The sequence below is a fragment of the Ursus maritimus genome, unplaced genomic scaffold, assembly GCF_017311325.1.
Source record: "Ursus maritimus isolate PB19 unplaced genomic scaffold, ASM1731132v1 scaffold_32, whole genome shotgun sequence".
Taxonomy (NCBI): domain Eukaryota; kingdom Metazoa; phylum Chordata; class Mammalia; order Carnivora; family Ursidae; genus Ursus; species Ursus maritimus.
Genome location: NW_024425786.1, coordinates 4,436,825 through 4,454,754, shown reverse-complemented (window position 1 = coordinate 4,454,754; position 17,930 = coordinate 4,436,825). Strand labels below are relative to the sequence as shown.

Below are 17,930 nucleotides of genomic sequence, written 5' to 3'. Positions count from 1 at the left end.
CATCTGGGCATCTCCCTCTGCTGAGGTCTCCCGACAAGGTGGGGAAGCTGCTGGCTGAGCAGAGATGGCCCGGCAAGATACCTTTTCTTCTAGAGAACACCGCAGGAAAGCAGCACACCCCTGGAGACCAGGTTACCGGGGAACGACCGCCAGATAGGCTGAAACACTGGAGTCCAAAGCCATGTGGTTTATTGGGGGGCTGGGGCCAAGTGGGCTGTGGCGGCAGGGCGGCTACGTGTCACAGTCCTCGGGGATGGCCGCTGTGATGATGAGCGAGGGCTCCATGACACCCGGGCTCACCAAGCTCTCCTCCGCACAGAGTCTCTGGCCAGGCAGCTGGGAGGCCAGGCCGCCCTGGGCCAGGGACGCCACGATGACCTCAGCTGAGCCCACCTCCAGCTCGGCGGGGGGCTGGAGCGCTACCACCACCATCTTCTCGTCCTCGATGACCAGGTTCCGGAGCTTGCGCTGCCGTGGATTGTAGTTCTCTACGCGGTCGTGGATTTCCATGTGCCTCCGGAGATGGGCCTGGGGGGCAAGGGGGCTCAGAGCTGGGCCCGGGAGAGGCCTGGGACAGGGGGCGCAGGGCCCAAGGGGGCAGGAGGAGGGACGCCGGCCCCAGGCCTACCTGCCGGGTGAACTTGTAGCCGCACTCCGTGCACTCGAACTTCCTGACCCCCTTGTGCCTTCTGACGTGCACACGCAGCTGCTCCACGGCTGCAGGAGGGGAAAGAAGGGACCCCGGCATCAGGAGAGGCAGGAAGTGGGCAGAAGGGGCCGGGAGGACAGGCAGTCCTGGGGTGTGCGGCTGCTCATGGTGGCACCCCGAGGGTGCCCCTGCACCGGACCCTCCGCAGCCTCCAACCCCACCTTGCAGCAGCTCCAAGCTCCAGTCTTTAATGCACAGGCAACAGAAGAGATTCTCTGGCAAGGAGGTTTCGTGCCAAGAAGGAGCGCATGAAAGCCGATACTATGCCTGACCCCACCCTGCAGAGACCCTCCAGCCCCGGCCAGCCCCCCACGGGGCGCGCCCAGGGTCTCCACCAGCCCAGGTACCTTTGAAGGTCTTCCCGCAGATCTGGCAGAAGTGCGGCCGGCCCTCCTGGTGGCGGCTGGCCACGTGCCTCAGCAGGGGCCCCTTCTCCGTGAAGCGCTGCTCACAGAACTCACAGCTGAAGGGCCTCTCACCCGTGTGGGTGCGGTTGTGCTTGTCCAGGCTGGCTGTGGGGACAAGGCGGGGGCTCAGCCGTGGGGGCTCGGCTGCCGGGCCTCGGCCCGGGCCGGGGAGAGGAGGGGCCCGCCTCACCTTGGGTGCGGAAGGTCTTCCCGCAGAGGTGGCACTGGAAGGGCTTCTCGCCTGTGTGCGTGCGCAGGTGCATGTTGAGATTGGCCTTCTGGGTGAAGGCGTGGCTGCAGAACTCACAGACGTACGGCCTCTCGTTCCTGTCCGGGTCGGGGACACAGACAGAGCCATCACCAAGGGAAGCAGCCCCCTTCGCTCTGCAACAGCTGGGAGCGTGCCTGGCCCTGGGGCCAAGGAAACCATCGCCGCCGAAGCACAGCACCTGACACGTGGGACCAGGCCCAGGCTGAGACCAGCGGTGCGGAAGGAGGCCTAGGGCAGTGCCAGGAAAGGGGCACCAGCTCCATCCCAGGAGCCACAGGACACTAAGACTCTGCCCTCGTCTTAACCCAAAATCCTCTCACCCCACTTTCTGCCTGGCAAACTCACGCATCCCTCAGGCGCTGCCACCAGAGAGGCTACAGTCCCATGCACGCCGCAGCAAACTCTGTCTTCCAGGCCCACTCACTGGCCTGGAGCCAGCAGCAGGAGCAGGCCTGGGCAGAGACCGCCAGTTCGCACCTGTGCTTGGCCTTGATGTGCATCTGCAGGCCATTTCGGCTCGAGGCCCTGTGCCCACACTCCTCACACACGAACAGCTTCTCCCCGCGGTGCTTGAAAGCCTCGTGCAGCTGTAGTTCCGTCCGGGACAGGAAGCACTTGGCACAGGTGGGGCACTGTGGGGCAGACGAAGCAAGACCGGGGTGAGGGCAGGGAGGGGTTCCCTGGTCCTCTGCACGACAGAAACCATGCAGCCTACCTGGCTATGACCACCACCTCGCTATTGCCAGCTCCCAGTCCCCAGCACAGTCTGGCACTTACAGCGTGGGGCTTGGGGGCCCCGTGTAGTTTGATCAGGTGGCTCTGCAAGTCCTTCTTCTGCATGAACTGCTGGGAGCAGGAGGAGCACTGGAAAATAGCCCCAAGATCACCTCTTAGGCCACTCACACCAATGGGACCCTGACCGCCCCCAGGCTGTGGGGGCAGGAACCTAAAGGCAGAGCCCAGCCCAAGATGCCAGGAGGTTCCATGGCCTTGCTTGAAGGATGCTTCAGGGAGGGCCCCCAGTGCCATGCCTACAGGGATGCTGAGCCTGTCCTCCATGGAAAGAAGGACCCAGAAAGGGCCAACGTCCCTGCCCGAAGGTAGGGGACACTAGATGGGTAGGGAAGGCTGGGCATCTTGACAACTAGCAAGGAGGAAGCGCCTAACGTCATCCCACATACGGGGCTTGGCAGGAGGGATCCTGGGGCAGCCCCTCCGCCCACAGCCCTGGGGACAGGCCATGCCTGACCTTGTAGGGCATCTCCCCCGTGTGGGACACCATGTGGACCCGCAGCTCCATCCTCCGGCGGAAGGTCTCCTGGCACACGGAGCATGTGAAGACCTGGCAGTGTGAGGGGCAAGCAGGGCCGGCATCAGGGGGGGGCCTCTGCCTGCGACGGCAGCCTCTGCCCGGGCTTCCACTCGCTGCTGGGAGGAGTCTGCCCGAGGGGGGGGACGCTAGGGTGGGAGAGGGCAACATGTGACCTGCCTGCCCTGACCCTGACCATCGCTGAGCACTGCAAACCCACCGTGCCAGGCTGGAGGCAGGGGCCAAGAGACCTCACCCGCAGCCCCCACCCCTGGCAACAGGCCTCTAGGAAGAGGAGGGTAGAGTTTAGCTGGCCATGTCACATGGGCCAGCCCATGGGGTGGGGGCAGGTTGCCAGGTGGCCTTTCACAGCAGCCATCCCCCACCGAGGCACCCCTTCTCCAGAGTCCAGGGGCCCATGCAGGCAAGCCCAAAATGCCTCCCACAAAGTCCTTCCTGTTCTTGGGACAGATGTCCCCACCTGTAATACCAGGGAGTAGACTCGATGGCATCCAAGGACACTCCAGCTCTCTTGAATTTACAGTCCTAGGACAGTCTCCTGGGGGCCCCTCTCAGATGGCAGGAAGACAAAGGCCAGCATGCCCCTGCCCACAAATCCTGGGCCAACCCACAGGTACCTGTTCTGAGCGGTTCATGCAATTCCGGGCTTCATGCTCCACGAGGTTCTCCTTCCGAAAGTAACACTTTCCACATTTGGGACACTCGAAGGGTTTCTCCCCAGTGTGTTTCCTGCCAGGAAAAGCCACAGAGAGTGTGGGGCCTGAGCAACTTCCCACCTCTCCCTCACCCAGTGCCCCTCTGGCTCCCCCACCGGCAGTGCTGGGCTCCACAGCAGAGAGGAAGAGTGGTCCTGAGGCCAGCCACGGCTGCCCACATGGCTTGCTCAGACCTGGCTGATGAAGCCGCACAGGTGCACCCAGAAACCCTCCTCCTCGTGGGAGCCTGCACAGCTGCATACAGGAGGGGCAGCCCCAGAGCCACGCAGGCCCAGCTGGCTAGCATCTCGGCAAAGACAGAAATAATCCCAGGGTCCTGACTCGAGGGAGAAACCAGCGAGTCAGCCTCAACTTCTATGGGCTTTACCATCAAAACCACGGCCAGAACCTGACCACTTCACCTGGCCTCCACTGCACCGCCCAGCGTAGCCAGGCCATCCCCGGCACTGCTGCCCGAGCCTCCTACCTCGTCTCGTGCTCCACGCCTGCCTCTGACAGCTGTGAACTTCAGCAGCCAGAGCAGCCCTTAGATGTAGTCAGACCTCCGTGCTTGTTGCTCCCAACCCTGCAATACTGACCATCTCACCCTGAGAAAAGGCCGGGGGCCTAGGAGGCATGGCTGGCCGGCCCCTCACGCCAGGGCCTTGCTCTCCAGGTCTGGCCTCCCTGATGTTCGCCAACCCACTGGCTCACCCTAGGGTCTCTGCTCTGGCCCTCCTTGACCCACAACACTCACACCAGCCATTCACTTGGTAAAGGTCCTCACTTCCTTTAACTCTGCTTAAAATTCTTTTTTTTATTTTAGATTTTATTTATTTGACAGAGAGAGAGAGAGTGAGAGAGAAAGCACAAGCACGGGAAGAGGGAGAAGGGAGAAAAAGGCTCCTGCTGAGCAGGGAGCCCGCTGCGGGGCTCGATCCCAGGGCTCTAGGATCATGACCTGAGCCGAAGGCAGACGCTTAAAGACTGAGCCACCCAGGTGCCCCAAAACTCCTTTCTTGAAAACTGCAACCCAGCCCCACCCTGAACTCCCCAACCTCTAGGCGGGGCTCTCCCCCTGCTTTCTTCTGTAGCACCTCCCATCTTCCACCACATGGTCAAGTTGCCATCCGTTGGCATCCATCAGTCCCAGTCTGTGCGGCCCTGCTGAGAGGCAGGCTCCCTGAGGCCTCTGCTTTATTCACTAAGGTACCCCACGCACCCAGAACAGTCTTGTCAGTCGCCTAGCAGAACAAAGGAGCTAAATGAACCTTGACCTCAGAGCACCTGAATGGCACCGGCAGCATTCTCACACGTTCTCAGAGACCAGATGATTCTCTCATCCTCTGCCCCTCCGCAGACCGTCCTCATCCCCATCCCAATGACCTCACAAGGGCATCATCCCCTCCCAGTCCTCAGGGCCAGTCCAGCAGCCTGCGGCCCAAGGTAGGGATGGGGACGGCGTCTGCACCCAGCCTCACGCTGGGGGAGCATCAAGCAGATGCGGACCACCCCAGGGGGCCTCCCACACTGGCACTTCCCCAGACCCCGCTGGCTGCAGCTGCCCCAAAGCAGGGCGAGCAAACATCATCCAGCAACAGCTCCAGTCAGTCACTGCTGGCTTCCCAGAGCGTCACGCTGAGAAAGTGTGTGTGGCCCAACCTGGGTTGGCAAAAAATCCGACTAGTGATGACTTGGACCATGAAATGGCAGGACTGGAAAGCAGGTCTCCTAGTTGCCACCCCTGGAGGCCTCGCAGAGACCTGGAGCAGCGCTGTCAAGAAAACTGACCATGGAAATGTTCTGTCCGTGCTGAGTCAGCAGCCAGGGCCCCCCTGTAACTACGGAGCACTTGAAATGTGGCTATTGCAGCTAAGAAACTGAACTCACTTTTACTTTGATTTTAAGTTAACATAGCTTCATATGACATCTCGTTACCTTTTCAGACAATACAGCTTTAAACAAATGATTCATCACGCTCCACGGATACCCTGGGGCTACCATTTCCCCAGAATCACAGAAGGCACCAATCCTAAAGACTGACATCCGTGGCCTAAAGCCCACATTGCCAGGCTTCAGAAATACAGCACGAGGCCATGGGTTTCTCTCATCCCCTTGGCAGAAGGCAGCTACAGATCAAGGTCCACAGTGGGTGGAACTTATTGACAAGGTGTCCACAAACCCACTCAGAGGGCTCAAATTAGGAAAGAGAGGAAGAAAAAATCTGACCCAAGGCCAGGTTCTTACTCCGATGACGAGAGGCAGATTGACATGAGATGCTGCGTGAGTCTGCGATGGAGCCCCCAGCCCCCACATGGCCCAGAAGAGGGGAGTGAAGGCCCCTCCCCCAACAAGGGAATAGTGGACAGGAAAAGAAAATTAAAAAACAGACCGTTTACCTGTTGTGGACTTTTAGATAATATTTGCTGAGGAACTTTTTATGACATGTGGGGCATTCAACTGGCACCGCTGTACCTTTTCTGTTCTCAGCGGGCTCGGCTGCCAGGGAACCTGCGCTCAGGGCTGGCTCAGCAGCACACGGCTTTCTGATCATGTTTGATTTCCTCCTGGTTGGCAAGGTCTCAGTCTCTGAAACGTAATCACCATCCCCGTCGTCCTCAACTTGAACCACCACTTCCCACTAGAGCAGAAAAGGCAGCAGGAAGCGAGGTCACCAAATTAATCAGTAGGAGTTCTGGAGACAGATATACACGGCAGCCAGCTCCATCCAGTTCCATCCCAAGGCCCACCCAACTCACACACATCACCAAATGATTCCCTTTATCAGTGACTATTCCCATCAGGGTCCTAGGGCAGGCCACATCGGAATCTTGGATTTGGAGGGGAGAGGCTCTATCTGTGGGCAGCTGGAAATTTGGCTGGATTTCACTACCCTTGGGAAACACCTGTAACCCTAAGGCCAGCTCTCCAACCCCAACAGGCTGCCAACCCTCGACAGCTATGACTCACAGAAAGGTCAGCCTGAGGCTGCAGAATGGAGCCAGACTCCTAGGTTTGGAGAAAACCTATTCCAGACCCACGTAACAAAGATTCTACCTTGGGGTCCAGATTATCCCAGAAAAATGTCAGTCTCTTCCCGCTGACTACCACCTTCCCATTCCCAGCACCCTGGGCACAGTACCTCATTATTCCCGCCCTGCAGCTGGACACCTTCAGCCTCAAAGGGCCTTGGGAGCACTTTGCAATCCTCAGGCTCCTTGTCCTCTGGGGGACAAACCTTCAAGGCCTGCTTGAGTTTCCCACGGTGGAAGGAGGGGCTCTCACTCTGGGCAGGGAGACCAACCTGGGGCCTCTCAGGGCTTTGACTGCCACTGATCTCCTGGTCCCTGGGGACCTGACCCAGCGACTTTGAAACTTCCTCTTCCTCCAAGCCTGCCGGCTCCTTGAGGTGGCTGTTCACACTCCGGGGGGCAGATCTCCCCAGCCCACTCTGGCCACTCGGTGCCTGCCCCACTGAGGTTTTGGGCTTGAAACTCTGGCACAGCTCCACAGCCTCTGGCACTCGTAACTCCCTGGCTGCCAAGAGCACCTGATCCCGGTTTCCTGAGGTGAGAGCAAGGTGACCAGTATAGAAAAAGTCCAACAGGAGACCAAAGATCTCCGCGAAGCCGGCAGGGAGGACAACACTGCCCCCTGAGCCATCCCCATAGAGACTCTGGAAGAAGTGGCTGCAGCAGGCAAGGACACTCCAGTGTGCCTTGAACACCAGGCCCCCCACATCCAGGGTCGCATCGCAGTACTGGCCCTTCTCCCGCTGCTTGTTGAGCTCCTGCAGAACCCTCACACTGTGCTGGATGAAGGAGCCATCCATGGTCTGTCTGTAGGAGAGGAAGGCAGAAGTGACATCCTGGCCAGCCCAACCCAGGAGTAGCAAGGGCAAGCCCCTGGATTGGGGAGAGGGAAAGGGGAGGTGCACTCTACTCAAACAGTCACATTTATCTCAACCAGGGCTTGGGTCAAGGTTAGAGGGTGCCGGCTGAGCCAGGAATGGAGTGAACGCCTCCCTGGGGGTGGGGGCCCGGTGAGCAGCCCATATTGGGTAGGCCAGAGAGAGTGGGGGGCGGAAGCATGGCTTAGCGGGGGACAGGACAGGGGCGTGAAGAGGTGCAGGTGGAAGGAATCAGTGTGGGAAAAGAGACGGGATATCAACGTGAACTGACCGGCCTGGCACGGCAAGAGGACCCGTGGCAGGGGAGGGCTGTGGGTGCGGACAGGTGAGCAGAACCCACGCCGCGCCCACACTGCCGGGCGGCCGGGCGGAAGGCGGCCACGGCGGCCCGCAGCCCTTCCCTCCCTCGCCCCGCTCCCCCCGACCTCCTCACCCGGGCCCGTGCTCCCCGCGTCAGCTCCACCAACCCCGGACCTCGTCGTCTCCAAGCTCCCCAGACCAACTGCCCGGACCCTACGTGCCCGGCCGACCGTACGGAGACGCCGCCGTCGCCGCCGCCGCCGGACGTGACGTCAGGGCGCGCCGGACGGGGCGAAAGGCTCGGAGCCTCGGGGCGGGGCCGGGCAGAGAACCGCCAATGGGGTGGGGAGAGGGGGCCTGGCCCGGTTCCCTCGGCGTCGGGCTTGCCTCCCGGAGTTGCTTGGCAACTCCAAGCTGGGCGCGGGCTCCTGGCCTGGCTGGGGCCGGTCCCGGGGTTCCGGCTGCGGTCGGCCCCCGCGGCGCCCTCAGCCTGGAGGAGGCAGCGCCCCACCCTCGCCCCAGACAGCAGGAGCAGCCAGGACGCACATTTCACCGCTTTATTGGCAGCCCGGAGCCCGGGTTGGACTCCCGTGAGCTTACACTCTCCGAGCCGAGACTGAGGAGTCCAAAGGCCTCCCGGACAGCGCAGGGCGCGCGCGCCTCTCTAGACCCTCGACCCTCGCCCTTCGGGGCAGAGGAGGCGTCAGCACCACCACCACCCCGCCCCGGTCGTGGCCCTGCCCGCCTCAGTGGTCAGGTGGAGCCGCAGCGCCTTGTGTAGTCCTGGATGGAGGCTTGGAAGTGCTCGGTGCTGTTGAGATCTGGGCGGCACAGGATCACGTAGCACTTGGGGAGGAAATAACCGCTGAAGCCGCCACTCAGGCTGCTCAGCGCCGCTAGCACGTTGACCGCAGGCAGGTACTTGCCCTGGTAGACGCTTGCCGTGGTGAAGAAGCCAATCCAGGACACGAAGTTGAGGAGCAGACTGAAGGTGACGCATTTGGCCTCGTTGTAGTTCTCTGGCAGGTCCTTGCCCAGGTAGCTGCAGGCAAAGGCGCTGACGGACAGGAGGCCATTGTAGGCGAATGCCAACATGAAGCCCAGTGAGTTGGCCTCTGAGCAATCAAGCACCACCAGCTGAGGGAAGCGCTGGTATTCCCTGGTGGGCAGTGGGGTCCACACCGCAAGCCAAGTTAGACAGATGAGCAGCTGGGCCATTGAGCTGATCACCACAAATAGGCTGGGACCATGGTTTTGCACCCAGGCATGGTAGAATGTGGGTACCTTGGCAGAAAACTTGAAGATGAAGACCAGTTGGAAGGAGCGGATTGTCAGGCAGGACAAGAAGATGGCAAAACCGAGGACAAAGAGGCCTTGGCGCAGCAAGCATGTGGGCAGGGTGGGCTCCCCAAAAAAGCCATAGAGCCCACAGCTGCCCCCTGCCAGGGAGCCCAGCATGAAGAAGCACAGCCTGCCCCCAGCGGACCTCACCACAGGGGTGTCTAAGTGCCAGGCAAACAGGCCAGCAGTCCCAGCCACCACCAGCAGCAGCAGCGTATTAGCTGCCAGCAGCACCCAAGAGATGGGTTCATGCCAGGTCAGAAACACCACGGTGCGTGGGAAGCAGGTTTCACTTCCCTCAGGTGCCCATTCTTCTTTGCCACAAGGCTGGCATCTGTGGAGGTCTGGAAGAAAAGGCAGAAGGCTCCTGAGAGCTAGATGAGCAGGGCAGGAATGAGGAAGGGAGGCCAAGGAGGGCTGCAAGGTGCTGGGAGGGTTTACCCCAGGAGCTGGGCGCTACTGGGCATGGTGGGTTAGGGGTAGCCCTGAGTGGGGTCCCAAGGCCAAGTGTTTCCTCAAGATGCCCGTATGAATTACAGATTCTGAAGGCGCTTGGGTAGGTTCTATATGGCTCATGATCCCTTGGGCTTGCAAACCAAGAGGTCCTTAGGGAGGGCTTTCCTCTGGTGACTCTGCCCACATGCTAGTGGGTCTACGATTCAATAGGAACAGTCGACCCTGAAGGAAGGGCATTTTCATCTCTCCCCAGCCCTTCCCTTAACCAAATCCACCTCCCTGTGCTGCCACTCTGTGGTTTCTCTGACTCTTGAGAACAGAAGAGACGCATTCCCATGCCCACAGAGATAGTAAAAGGAAAGAATGTGGCTCATGGAGTCCAGCTCTGGGCTGAGCCCTTAGCTACCCCAATTTGCTCTCTGATCTTGACCTTGCCTCACTGGATGGAGTGTCTTCTTTTTTCAGCTGCAGATACAATCGTATCTGCGTTCAGGCCAAGCTGTTCAAGGTGCTGGCTGTCTTGGGCATGGGGAGTAGAAGGGACTTCGTACAGATAGCAGGGGAGGGTACAGGGAACATAGCTACTTCTTTTGCATAAAGACGTTGAATTTAAGATAAAATTGCCTCTGTAGGAATTGGGCTGGGAGTTCTCTAGTAAAAGACATACGGGGTCTGAGGATTTCAACTGGTTGTTTCTCTCTGCTTCCTCAGGATTCAATCTGGTGGCAGGTATTCTCCAACCTGTACCTAACTGGCAGCGAAGTGAGCAAGGCTCTGGTTCTGGGCATGTGTGGCCCAAGGGAGATCCCCCTCACCTGCTCTACAGACCCTAGGAGTGCCCAGTCATTCGCCCACCCAGCCACTCACCGCTCTTGTTGAGGAAGGTCCCGGCCTCACAGGGCACACACTCAAAGCAACAGTGGTAGAACCCCACAATGACTCTCTGGTGCCCTTCAAGACAGTCGCTGGAGCACACAGACTTAGGCACCTGCAAGAAGCCACAGGTGTTCTGTAAGCACATGAAGTGCAGTCAGGGGATGCTCACGTGTGGAATGGGAAACCATCTCTGTGCATCTGCTTTCACAGCCCACTCCCAGGGCGGAGCCCCTGGTTTCATGAACCAGCGGCACCTCGCCATCTGGGTGCTGCCTGGGGAGCCTCCCTGGCAGGGCTGGAGAGAGCCATGTTGGCCTGGAACCTGGGATCCCCTTCCTGCTCCGTGTAAGCTGTGTCCACAGTACCCTCAGGCTCCAGGCTGCCCATAACGCAGTCCCCTGGTGAGTGACCATGTCTCTGTTACCTGGTTGTCCTTTCCGTGCCACCGGATTTTGGTTTTATTTATGTCCAGCTGAACTGGAGGCCACGTGGCAGAGCCGATGACCCTGAAGTTCCACTTGGGGCCACTCCAGTCCCAGGCAATTATGTCATAGCTGCCGAGGGGGTCCCCGTTGTCATTAAATATCACAGTATCCTCGTGTAGAAGAAAATTCACTTTACGGATCTCTTCCAGAAGCTGAAATAAACAGGGACCAGGGAGCTGCCATAGATGACAAAGGCTCTTCCTCCTCAACTGCCCAGACCTGGAAGGCTCAGGAAGCAAGTGCCAGGGACCTTGTGCTTCTGTTTAGGTGGTTTCAGTCCGTCTGGAAGTTCAGAGCCCTCCTTCCCCTCCAAGGAAGCCCCTCAACCCTCCCAACCAGCCTCCTGAGAGGAAGCTTCTCACAAAGGACCTCTTTACGGGGATGTTTAGTCCTGGATCTGAAGCGTGGTGAGGAGGAGGGGCTGAGGTTTCAGAGAATTGAAGCCTAAGAGAGGCGAGCAGCCCTCTGATCGGTGGCCTTTGCCCCCCACTCCTAGCACTCAGTTGGCCGGAGAGTGATCACGCTGCCTGCCTCAAAAAAGCAGCCTGTTTCAGGGTGCCAGGGTCTGGGTTCCCTTACCTGCCAGGGGTAGACTCGGTCCCTGGAACAGGCTCCGGAGGCACAGCCCAGGAGCCGGTGGAGGCCATGGGCCACAGCGTAGACGGCCTGGTAGGCGTTGTAGGCAGAGCTCATGGAGAAGGCTCCGAGCGTGGGCATCTGCTGTGCCGTGAACGCCCGACATGCGCTGCACAGTTGGTTGCTGCCGCACCAGGAGCCGCTGGGGCAGGACCCATGGGCCCCTTTATCTGCCTGCACGTAGGCCTCTTCGAACTCCTTCAGGCCAGGGACAAGCCTCTGCTGAATGGCCACGCCCAGCACCATGCCAATGCCCCAGACCCCGGGCACGCTGCTGATGTGTCTGGAGATGGCCCAGTCCTCTGAGGCGATCCACACCTTGGCCGTCAGGTTGGCCAGCACCACGGACTCGAAGAACACCCGGGCCAGCTGCCTGTTGGAGAAGACGACCACCACGGTGGTCCTCGCTCGGGCCAGGTGGTGCATCATGCTCCACATCCTCTCGCTCCCCGGGCGGGCAGACAAGGGTATGATGTCCTTGAAGGCAATGCAGATGCCCTGCTGGGTGGCCTGCTCCTCCAGCGCCTGCACCCCCAGCTGCCCGTAGTCACCGTCACTGCCCACCAGCGAGATCCAGACCCACCCAAAGCTCTGCAGCAGCAGCACCATGAGCTCAACCTGGTGCTCATCGCTGGGGATGGTGCGCAGAAATGAGGGGTAAAACCGCTTCACTCCGAGCATCGCGCTGCTGGCCTCGTAGCTGATCTGTGGGGGTTCAGTTCAGCGAGTTCAGTGGCATCGGTCTCAACTCAGCACGCCACCCCCCCCCACTGTCGGCCCTTGGCTGGGCACGGGGACCCAGGGAGGAGGGACATTTGGTCCCTGCCCTGGCCCTCAAGGAGAGCTCTACTGGACATCGAGGCTGACAAGGTACATCTGGAGAAGAGGCAGAAACCCAAGGGGAGGTTCTGAGGGAGGAAGGGGAAGGGAACTAAAGCTGCACAGTGACTGAAATGACCCGGGAGGTCGGATGCCGTTGCCCAGGCCAGAAGAAGGAGCACAAGAGTAGATGTGTCTGCTCAGGGCAGGAGTACTGTCATGCTCAGAGACTTGGTCTTTATCTGTAGGCCATGGGAAGCCCCTAAATGTTTAGGCAGAGAAGTGATAATGTTCCAACTTGTGTTTTAGGAGTGTATCTCTGATTTCAGTGAGGAATGTGTTAGAAAAGGCTCAAGACCAGAGTCAGGGAGAACCCCTAGAAGGCTGATGGAATCGTCTAGATGAGAGAGCTTAGTGGTCTGAGTTAGAGCTGTGGCACTGGTGATGGAGAAGAGGGGATGGACCTGGCAGCATTTAGAAGGTAAAAGCAGAGGCCATGGTGATGGGCTAACTGTGGGGGTGGGGGACAGAGGAATGTGGGTAGGTCTGCCGGGATCCTGGCTTGAGTAGAGAGGCAGGTGGGCAGGAGGGGGGATACAGAAAGAAAAGAGGCTCCACTTGTATAGGGAGGGAAGTTCAGTTTGGGGCCTGCTGGGTCCATGCAGTGGAGACCCTGGATGAGCATCCAGAAATGAGGCTCAGTGCTTGGAGCACAGGACAGAAGCCAGAGAAGGGGAAATTGAGCAGTGAGGCTCATGGCCTGGGTAGGGGTTCTGAATGAATTGCCCCAAGATATGCCGCTTTGGCATGTGGGTTAATGTCCAGTTGGGAATAATTAAGGCACAAAAGACTCAGGAGGAAACATTGACCTTTTCCCTAACTGCCTAAAAGAATTTAGATAGCTGACCTGCTCCAGGTTAGGGAACTGTTATCATAGGTAACTACATTATAATGGGAACTAGGTGTGGTGGGCAGGGGAGGAATCTTAGCAAAGTTCGATTTGTTAAAATTCCTCTCTATGGGGGCGCCTGGGTGGCACAGCGGTTAAGCATCTGCCTTCGGCTCAGGGCGTGGTCCCGGCGTTATGGGATCGAGCCCCACATCAGGCTCCTCTGCTATGAGCCTGCTTCTTCCTCTCCCACTCCCCCTGCTTGTGTGTGTTCCCTCTCTCGCTGGCTGTCTCTCTCTCTGTCGAATAAATAAATAAAATCTTAAAAAAAAAAAAAATTCCTCTCTATGTACCATTGTTCCTGGATGGCCCAGCAAACATTTGTTTATTAAACGTTTACTCTCTTTTCTCTTCCTGTGAATTGCCTTTCTCTCCTTTGAAGTCCCAGACTCCTACCAGCTTCTCCTTAGTTCAGAATAGCATATAGGCCTCATTTTGCCTGTCTTTGAACCTCTCGTGTTTATGTGGATTCCCTATACCTATGTAATTTTGACTTTATTTCTTTCCTTCCTTCTTTCTTCCTTTCTTTCTTTCTTTCTTTCTTTCTTTCTTTTTTAAAGATTTTATTTATTTGAGAGAGTGAGAGAGAATGAGCAGGGAGAGCAGCAGAAGGAGAGGGAAAAGCAGTCTCCTCGCTGAGCAGGGAGCCTGACATAGGGCTCAATCCCATGACCTGAGCCAAAAGCAGACACTTAACTGACTGAGCCACCCAGGCGCCCTGTGATTTTTTATTTTCCCCTGTTAATCTGTCTCATGTCAATTTAATGTTTAGACCAGCCAGAAGAATCTTGAAGAGTATAGAAAAATTTTTACTCCCAACACCTGCCTGGGAAAGGGAGCATCCTGTACTCTGGGAATCATCCACCTTTTCAGAAGAGATGGGGGAGAGATTGTCTAAAGGAGACTGAGGAGGAGGAGGAGGAGGAGGAGGAGGAGGAGGAGGAGGAGGAGGGGGAGGGGGAGGGGCCATAAGTGAGAGGGGGCAGGTCATAAATGATGAGGAAAGAATGTCACTGAAGGACTGTCAAGAATGTCACAGAGTTGTCATGTCAGGTAAAAAGGGACTGAAAAGCATTCGTTGGATTTGGAGACCTAGGAAGACCTCCTGATCACAAGGGCAAGAGTGGTGGGGCAGCAGCCAGGGCAGGGGATTGAAAAGCAAATGGCAAGAGGGAGAAGCAGACAAGACTAGAGCTCTGCAGATAAGTTTCCATGGAAAGAGGGCAGAGGGAGGGCAGTGCTGGGAGCAGAGTTGCCTGGAAGATGGGGAGGGATAAGGCCAGCTTACAGGTGGAGGAGGACCCCCTAGGGGAGGCTGACAAGAGGGGGCACAGCCCAGGGGGACAGCACTCTGAGTGGGGGACCACAGCTCTGAGCCTAAGCCCAGGGCGGGGTAGGGGGGAGGCAGGAAGGAAGAAGGAGGGCAGGGGAGAAGTGGAGCAGTCTGTGGGGTGGGAAGCAAAGGGTGTCCCATTCTTCACAAAGGAGACAGGATGGTGGGAGGAGAGCAGTTTCAAAGGAGAATGCGTTTTCTCAGGAGCATTGAGGCCAGGAGGTCTGGGTGCAGCACTTGGGCAGGAAGAAATGCCGGAGTGGGGACTGCGATGGGGCAGGGCCCCCTGCCATGTGACTAATGAGCGGTGACCACCCAGGAGTTCCAGGGAGCCAGACTGGCCTCGGGGCCCAACAGTTCCTGCCCACCACCTTCCAGAAGGGGAGATGGACACACAGCTGGGGCCCCAGCTTACCAGGGGCACCAGAAAGGGGCCCAGCAGGGCTGCGGTGGTGGCAGCATGGTTGGTGGTATCAGGCCCAATCACCGCCAGGGCAGCCGGGGAATAGTGGGCAGGGTTTGCTTGGATGTCTATGTGATGCGTCCCCAGCATGGAGAGCACATTTAATGTGGCATACACGTTGGCCGACTCTGAGCACACGTCATACAGCTGGTACCCCAGGGTGACATTAGGCAGCAGGGTCGTGGAGTTGTTGATCTCCTCAATGCCAAACCGCATGGCTTGGAAGAGGTGGTAGCCATGCCCATTGAAGCTGTTGGGTCTGTGGAGAAAGCCAAGCTGAGAGCCAAGAAGGGAAAGGCCTTGCTGCAACCCGCTCTGGAGGGTAGACAGGAAATCCTGAGGTCCTCTGTCCAGCGCCCACAACCATGAACTCAGTGTGAGCCCTGTACCATACTCACAGTTGTATCAGCAGACCTTTGGGTGGGGTGGGGACGGGGAACAAGTTGGAGAAACCACATACCATCCTCCCTGGATAAGCATATTAGCATTGAAAGGCTGATGAAGTCCTGTAACAGAGACACCTGCTGTATTAGTCAGGGTTCTCTGGAGAAACAGAACCAATTGGATATATACAGAGAAAGAAAGGTTATTTTAAGGAATTGGCTCACATGATTGTGGGGCTGGCAAGTCTGACGTTTGCAGGGCAGGCTAGAAATTTCCTCAATGGTTGATGCTGCAGTCTTGAGTCTGAAGGCAAAATTCCTTCCTTTTTAAGGGACCTCAATCTTTTCTCTTAAGGTCTTCAACTGATTGGATGAGGCCCACCCACACAATAGAAAGCAATCTGCTTTACTCTATTGATTCAAATGTTAATCTTCACAGCAACATCTAGACAGGTGTTTGGCCAAACAACTGGGCACCATACCCTAGCCAGACTGACACAAAAAGTTAACCACACACCTGTTTAACCTTGTTTAACTAGTGCTTCTCACCAGGACACTCATGAATATAGTGAGGGCCTATGTTCCTCACTGCCTCTCAGGAACTGCCAGCTGGATCCCCGTGGGGACATGGTTCAGCTCTGCTTGATGAGTGTGCAAGCACATTCCACTTTCCAGCCTCTGTGCCCGTTGGAATGGTCTTCCATCATTTCTACCACTTCTGTCCTCGAGTCCCTCAGAGGAAACTCAGTGCCTCCCTCCATGACACCTTCAGAAGTGGGTGTCCATGTGTCTCCTCTTCCCCAAATCTTCTCTTCCCAGGCTCCTATCTGTAGCTCTTGGGGCCAGTCTTCATGCACTAGGCTTTCCAGAACCTTCCTCCTGTGCAAATCTCAGATGTGCTTCATGTTTAAGGCATCCTGCCACTGAGTCCCAATCCATCCTTGAGCCTCCCAAATCTGCGACTTGCACAGATGGCAAACAACTTATCTTCTTTAGGAGAAAAGCAGATGTTTTTCTCTACCAAGACTGTGGACTTCATGAAGGCAAGGCACCAATCTAGGATATCTTTGCTAAGCTCCTAAAGCATCTACTGCTGTGTACCTTCCCTCTCCTCCTCATGGAAAACCGCGCTTGCCATCGGGAGACCCAGGAGTTTGAACCTGGAGAGGAGCAGGGAGGACACGGAGCTGGGGAAGCCATGCTTGCTGAATCCTTGCCACCTCCGGATGTCACGAAGCCTGGGAACAACTGGAATGGGATTATAATACAAAGCACTCTGATGGCCAGGACAAAATAATGTATTACAGAGTGGGACCCAAACAGAAGTGCCAGGGAAGGTCCAGCCAGGGCTTGAAGGTGGTGACTGGTAGGGTGGGAGGGACTGGAGGTGGTTCAGGAGGCAGCCCCAGAGGCAGAAAGGGCATGGTCTTCACCAAGGAGGGCAGGCAGAGGACCCCTCACTCACCTGTCACAGAGAGTCACCGTGGGCCTGCGTCTCACCCCCGGACAGTGAGAGTGCACAGGGAACAGACCTGCAAGGAGGTAATCCCCAGGGAGGCTGAAGTCAGGAGACAGCTCTGTGTTGTGGCAGCTGAGGGCCCAGCAGCAGGAGAGGGAGACCTGCAGGCTGACCAGGTGAGCTGCCAGGAGTGACATGCTGCCCAGTCGGTCCTGTGCCTGGCATGGCCGAGCAGAGCCCTCTGACCAGGTTGGCTGTTTAAATAGAATAGACAGCAGCTGCCCAGATGCTTCCCAACTTCATGCCTGTGCCGGGGGTGGGGCTGAAACCAAGTTGTAGGAACCTGGCTGCTTGCCTTGGCCTCTGGGCCTGTGGTCCTGCTCAGGAACTGGGCAGGGGGAAGGCACAGATGCAAACCAGGTGGCAGCCACTGACCCTTCCTCTGCATGGTTGTGGCTCTGGCTCTTGCTCTGGTGCCTGTGGCTTCTCCTGGCTCAGAAAGGTAGCCTCAGGGGCGCCTGGCTGGCTCAGCGGGTTAAGCAGCTGATTCTTGATCTTGGCTCAGGGTCTTGAGTTAAAGCCCCATGCTGGGCTCCACCCTGGGCATGGAGCCTACTTAAAGAAAGGGAGCCCTGGCATTTGGGGCGGGGGGGGGGGAGATGATGGTCAGAGGAAGGAGGCAAGGACACAGCTGCTCTGGGGGCAGAATGTGGAGGGAGCTGTGGGTTTTAGAAACGTTTACCCGGGTCTCAGTTTACCAAATGAGACATGGCTTTGAGTTGACCTCCTCCCAGCCTCAGTTTTCTGACACTGAAATTTTGAGTGAATCATTGTGGGTTTGCCGTGTTATCCAGGGTGGCTCCCTTCAGTCCAAAGACAACTGCATGCAAACAGGGTATGCAAATAGACCGGTTTTGCTTAAACTGCCAATCCTGGTTCTTTTTCTGCAAGAAAAAAAATTTCAAGTGGATTTCCGGAAAGGTGGCCCAGGACTCAAAGCGGGATATCTGGCCGGGGTGGGGCTTTTGCATAATGTAAATGGGGCCCTCGGAGGGACGGCTCGGCTGGGTGTGGCCAAGGCTGCAGCTCCTGAAGCCCCCAGGCAGGG

At 57.6% G+C, this 17,930-nt stretch overlaps 2 protein-coding genes across 5 annotated transcripts; both read right to left on the bottom strand.

Annotated features, from left to right (window-relative positions):
• Positions 1 to 172: 172 nt before the first annotated feature.
• ZBTB48 (zinc finger and BTB domain containing 48) lies at positions 173 to 7,890 on the bottom strand. 4 transcript variants are annotated; one of them, XM_040645718.1, is made up of 11 exons: positions 7,756 to 7,890; positions 6,555 to 7,251; positions 5,812 to 6,053; positions 3,335 to 3,446; positions 2,637 to 2,729; positions 2,165 to 2,251; positions 1,865 to 2,019; positions 1,307 to 1,443; positions 1,057 to 1,221; positions 629 to 717; positions 173 to 528 (listed from the first exon to the last, which is right to left on the bottom strand). In XM_040645718.1, exons 2-11 carry the CDS (start codon positions 7,242 to 7,244, stop codon positions 232 to 234), a joined length of 2,067 nt encoding a protein of 688 aa, XP_040501652.1. In that variant the 5' UTR covers positions 7,245 to 7,251; positions 7,756 to 7,890; the 3' UTR covers positions 173 to 231. The 4 variants fall into 4 exon arrangements, with proteins under 4 accessions (XP_040501652.1, XP_040501655.1, XP_040501653.1 ...); XM_040645721.1 differs by having other exon boundaries at positions 6,717 to 7,251; XM_040645719.1 differs by having other exon boundaries at positions 6,555 to 7,247; positions 7,756 to 7,877.
• Positions 7,891 to 8,375: 485 nt separating this feature from the next.
• TAS1R1 (taste 1 receptor member 1) lies at positions 8,376 to 17,396 on the bottom strand. Its single transcript, XM_008694777.2, has 6 exons — positions 16,829 to 17,396; positions 14,933 to 15,239; positions 11,360 to 12,121; positions 10,720 to 10,932; positions 10,287 to 10,407; positions 8,376 to 9,307 (listed from the first exon to the last, which is right to left on the bottom strand). Exons 1-6 carry the CDS (start codon positions 17,017 to 17,019, stop codon positions 8,376 to 8,378), a joined length of 2,526 nt encoding a protein of 841 aa, XP_008692999.1. The 5' UTR covers positions 17,020 to 17,396.
• Positions 17,397 to 17,930: the final 534 nt, after the last annotated feature.

Excerpts from the sequence above, each read along its gene's own strand:
- TAS1R1 (XM_008694777.2), bottom strand. The coding sequence starts at position 17,019 with ATGTCACTCCTGGCAGCTCACCTGGTCAGCCTGCAGGTCTCCCTCTCC. Across the intron at positions 15,240-16,828 it reads ACGGTGACTCTCTGTGACAG|ACCCAACAGCTTCAATGGGC; the intron begins GTGAGTGAGGGG and ends CTTTCTCCACAG. Across the intron at positions 10,933-11,359 it reads ACCGAGTCTACCCCTGGCAG|CTTCTGGAAGAGATCCGTAA; the intron begins GTAAGGGAACCC and ends TGTTTATTTCAG.
- ZBTB48 (XM_040645718.1), bottom strand. The coding sequence starts at position 7,244 with ATGGATGGCTCCTTCATCCAGCACAGTGTGAGGGTTCTGCAGGAGCTC. Across the intron at positions 2,252-2,636 it reads CGGGGGAGATGCCCTACAAG|TGCTCCTCCTGCTCCCAGCA; the intron begins GTCAGGCATGGC and ends GCTATTTTCCAG. Across the intron at positions 2,020-2,164 it reads GGGCCCCCAAGCCCCACGCT|TGCCCCACCTGTGCCAAGTG; the intron begins GTAAGTGCCAGA and ends TCTGCCCCACAG.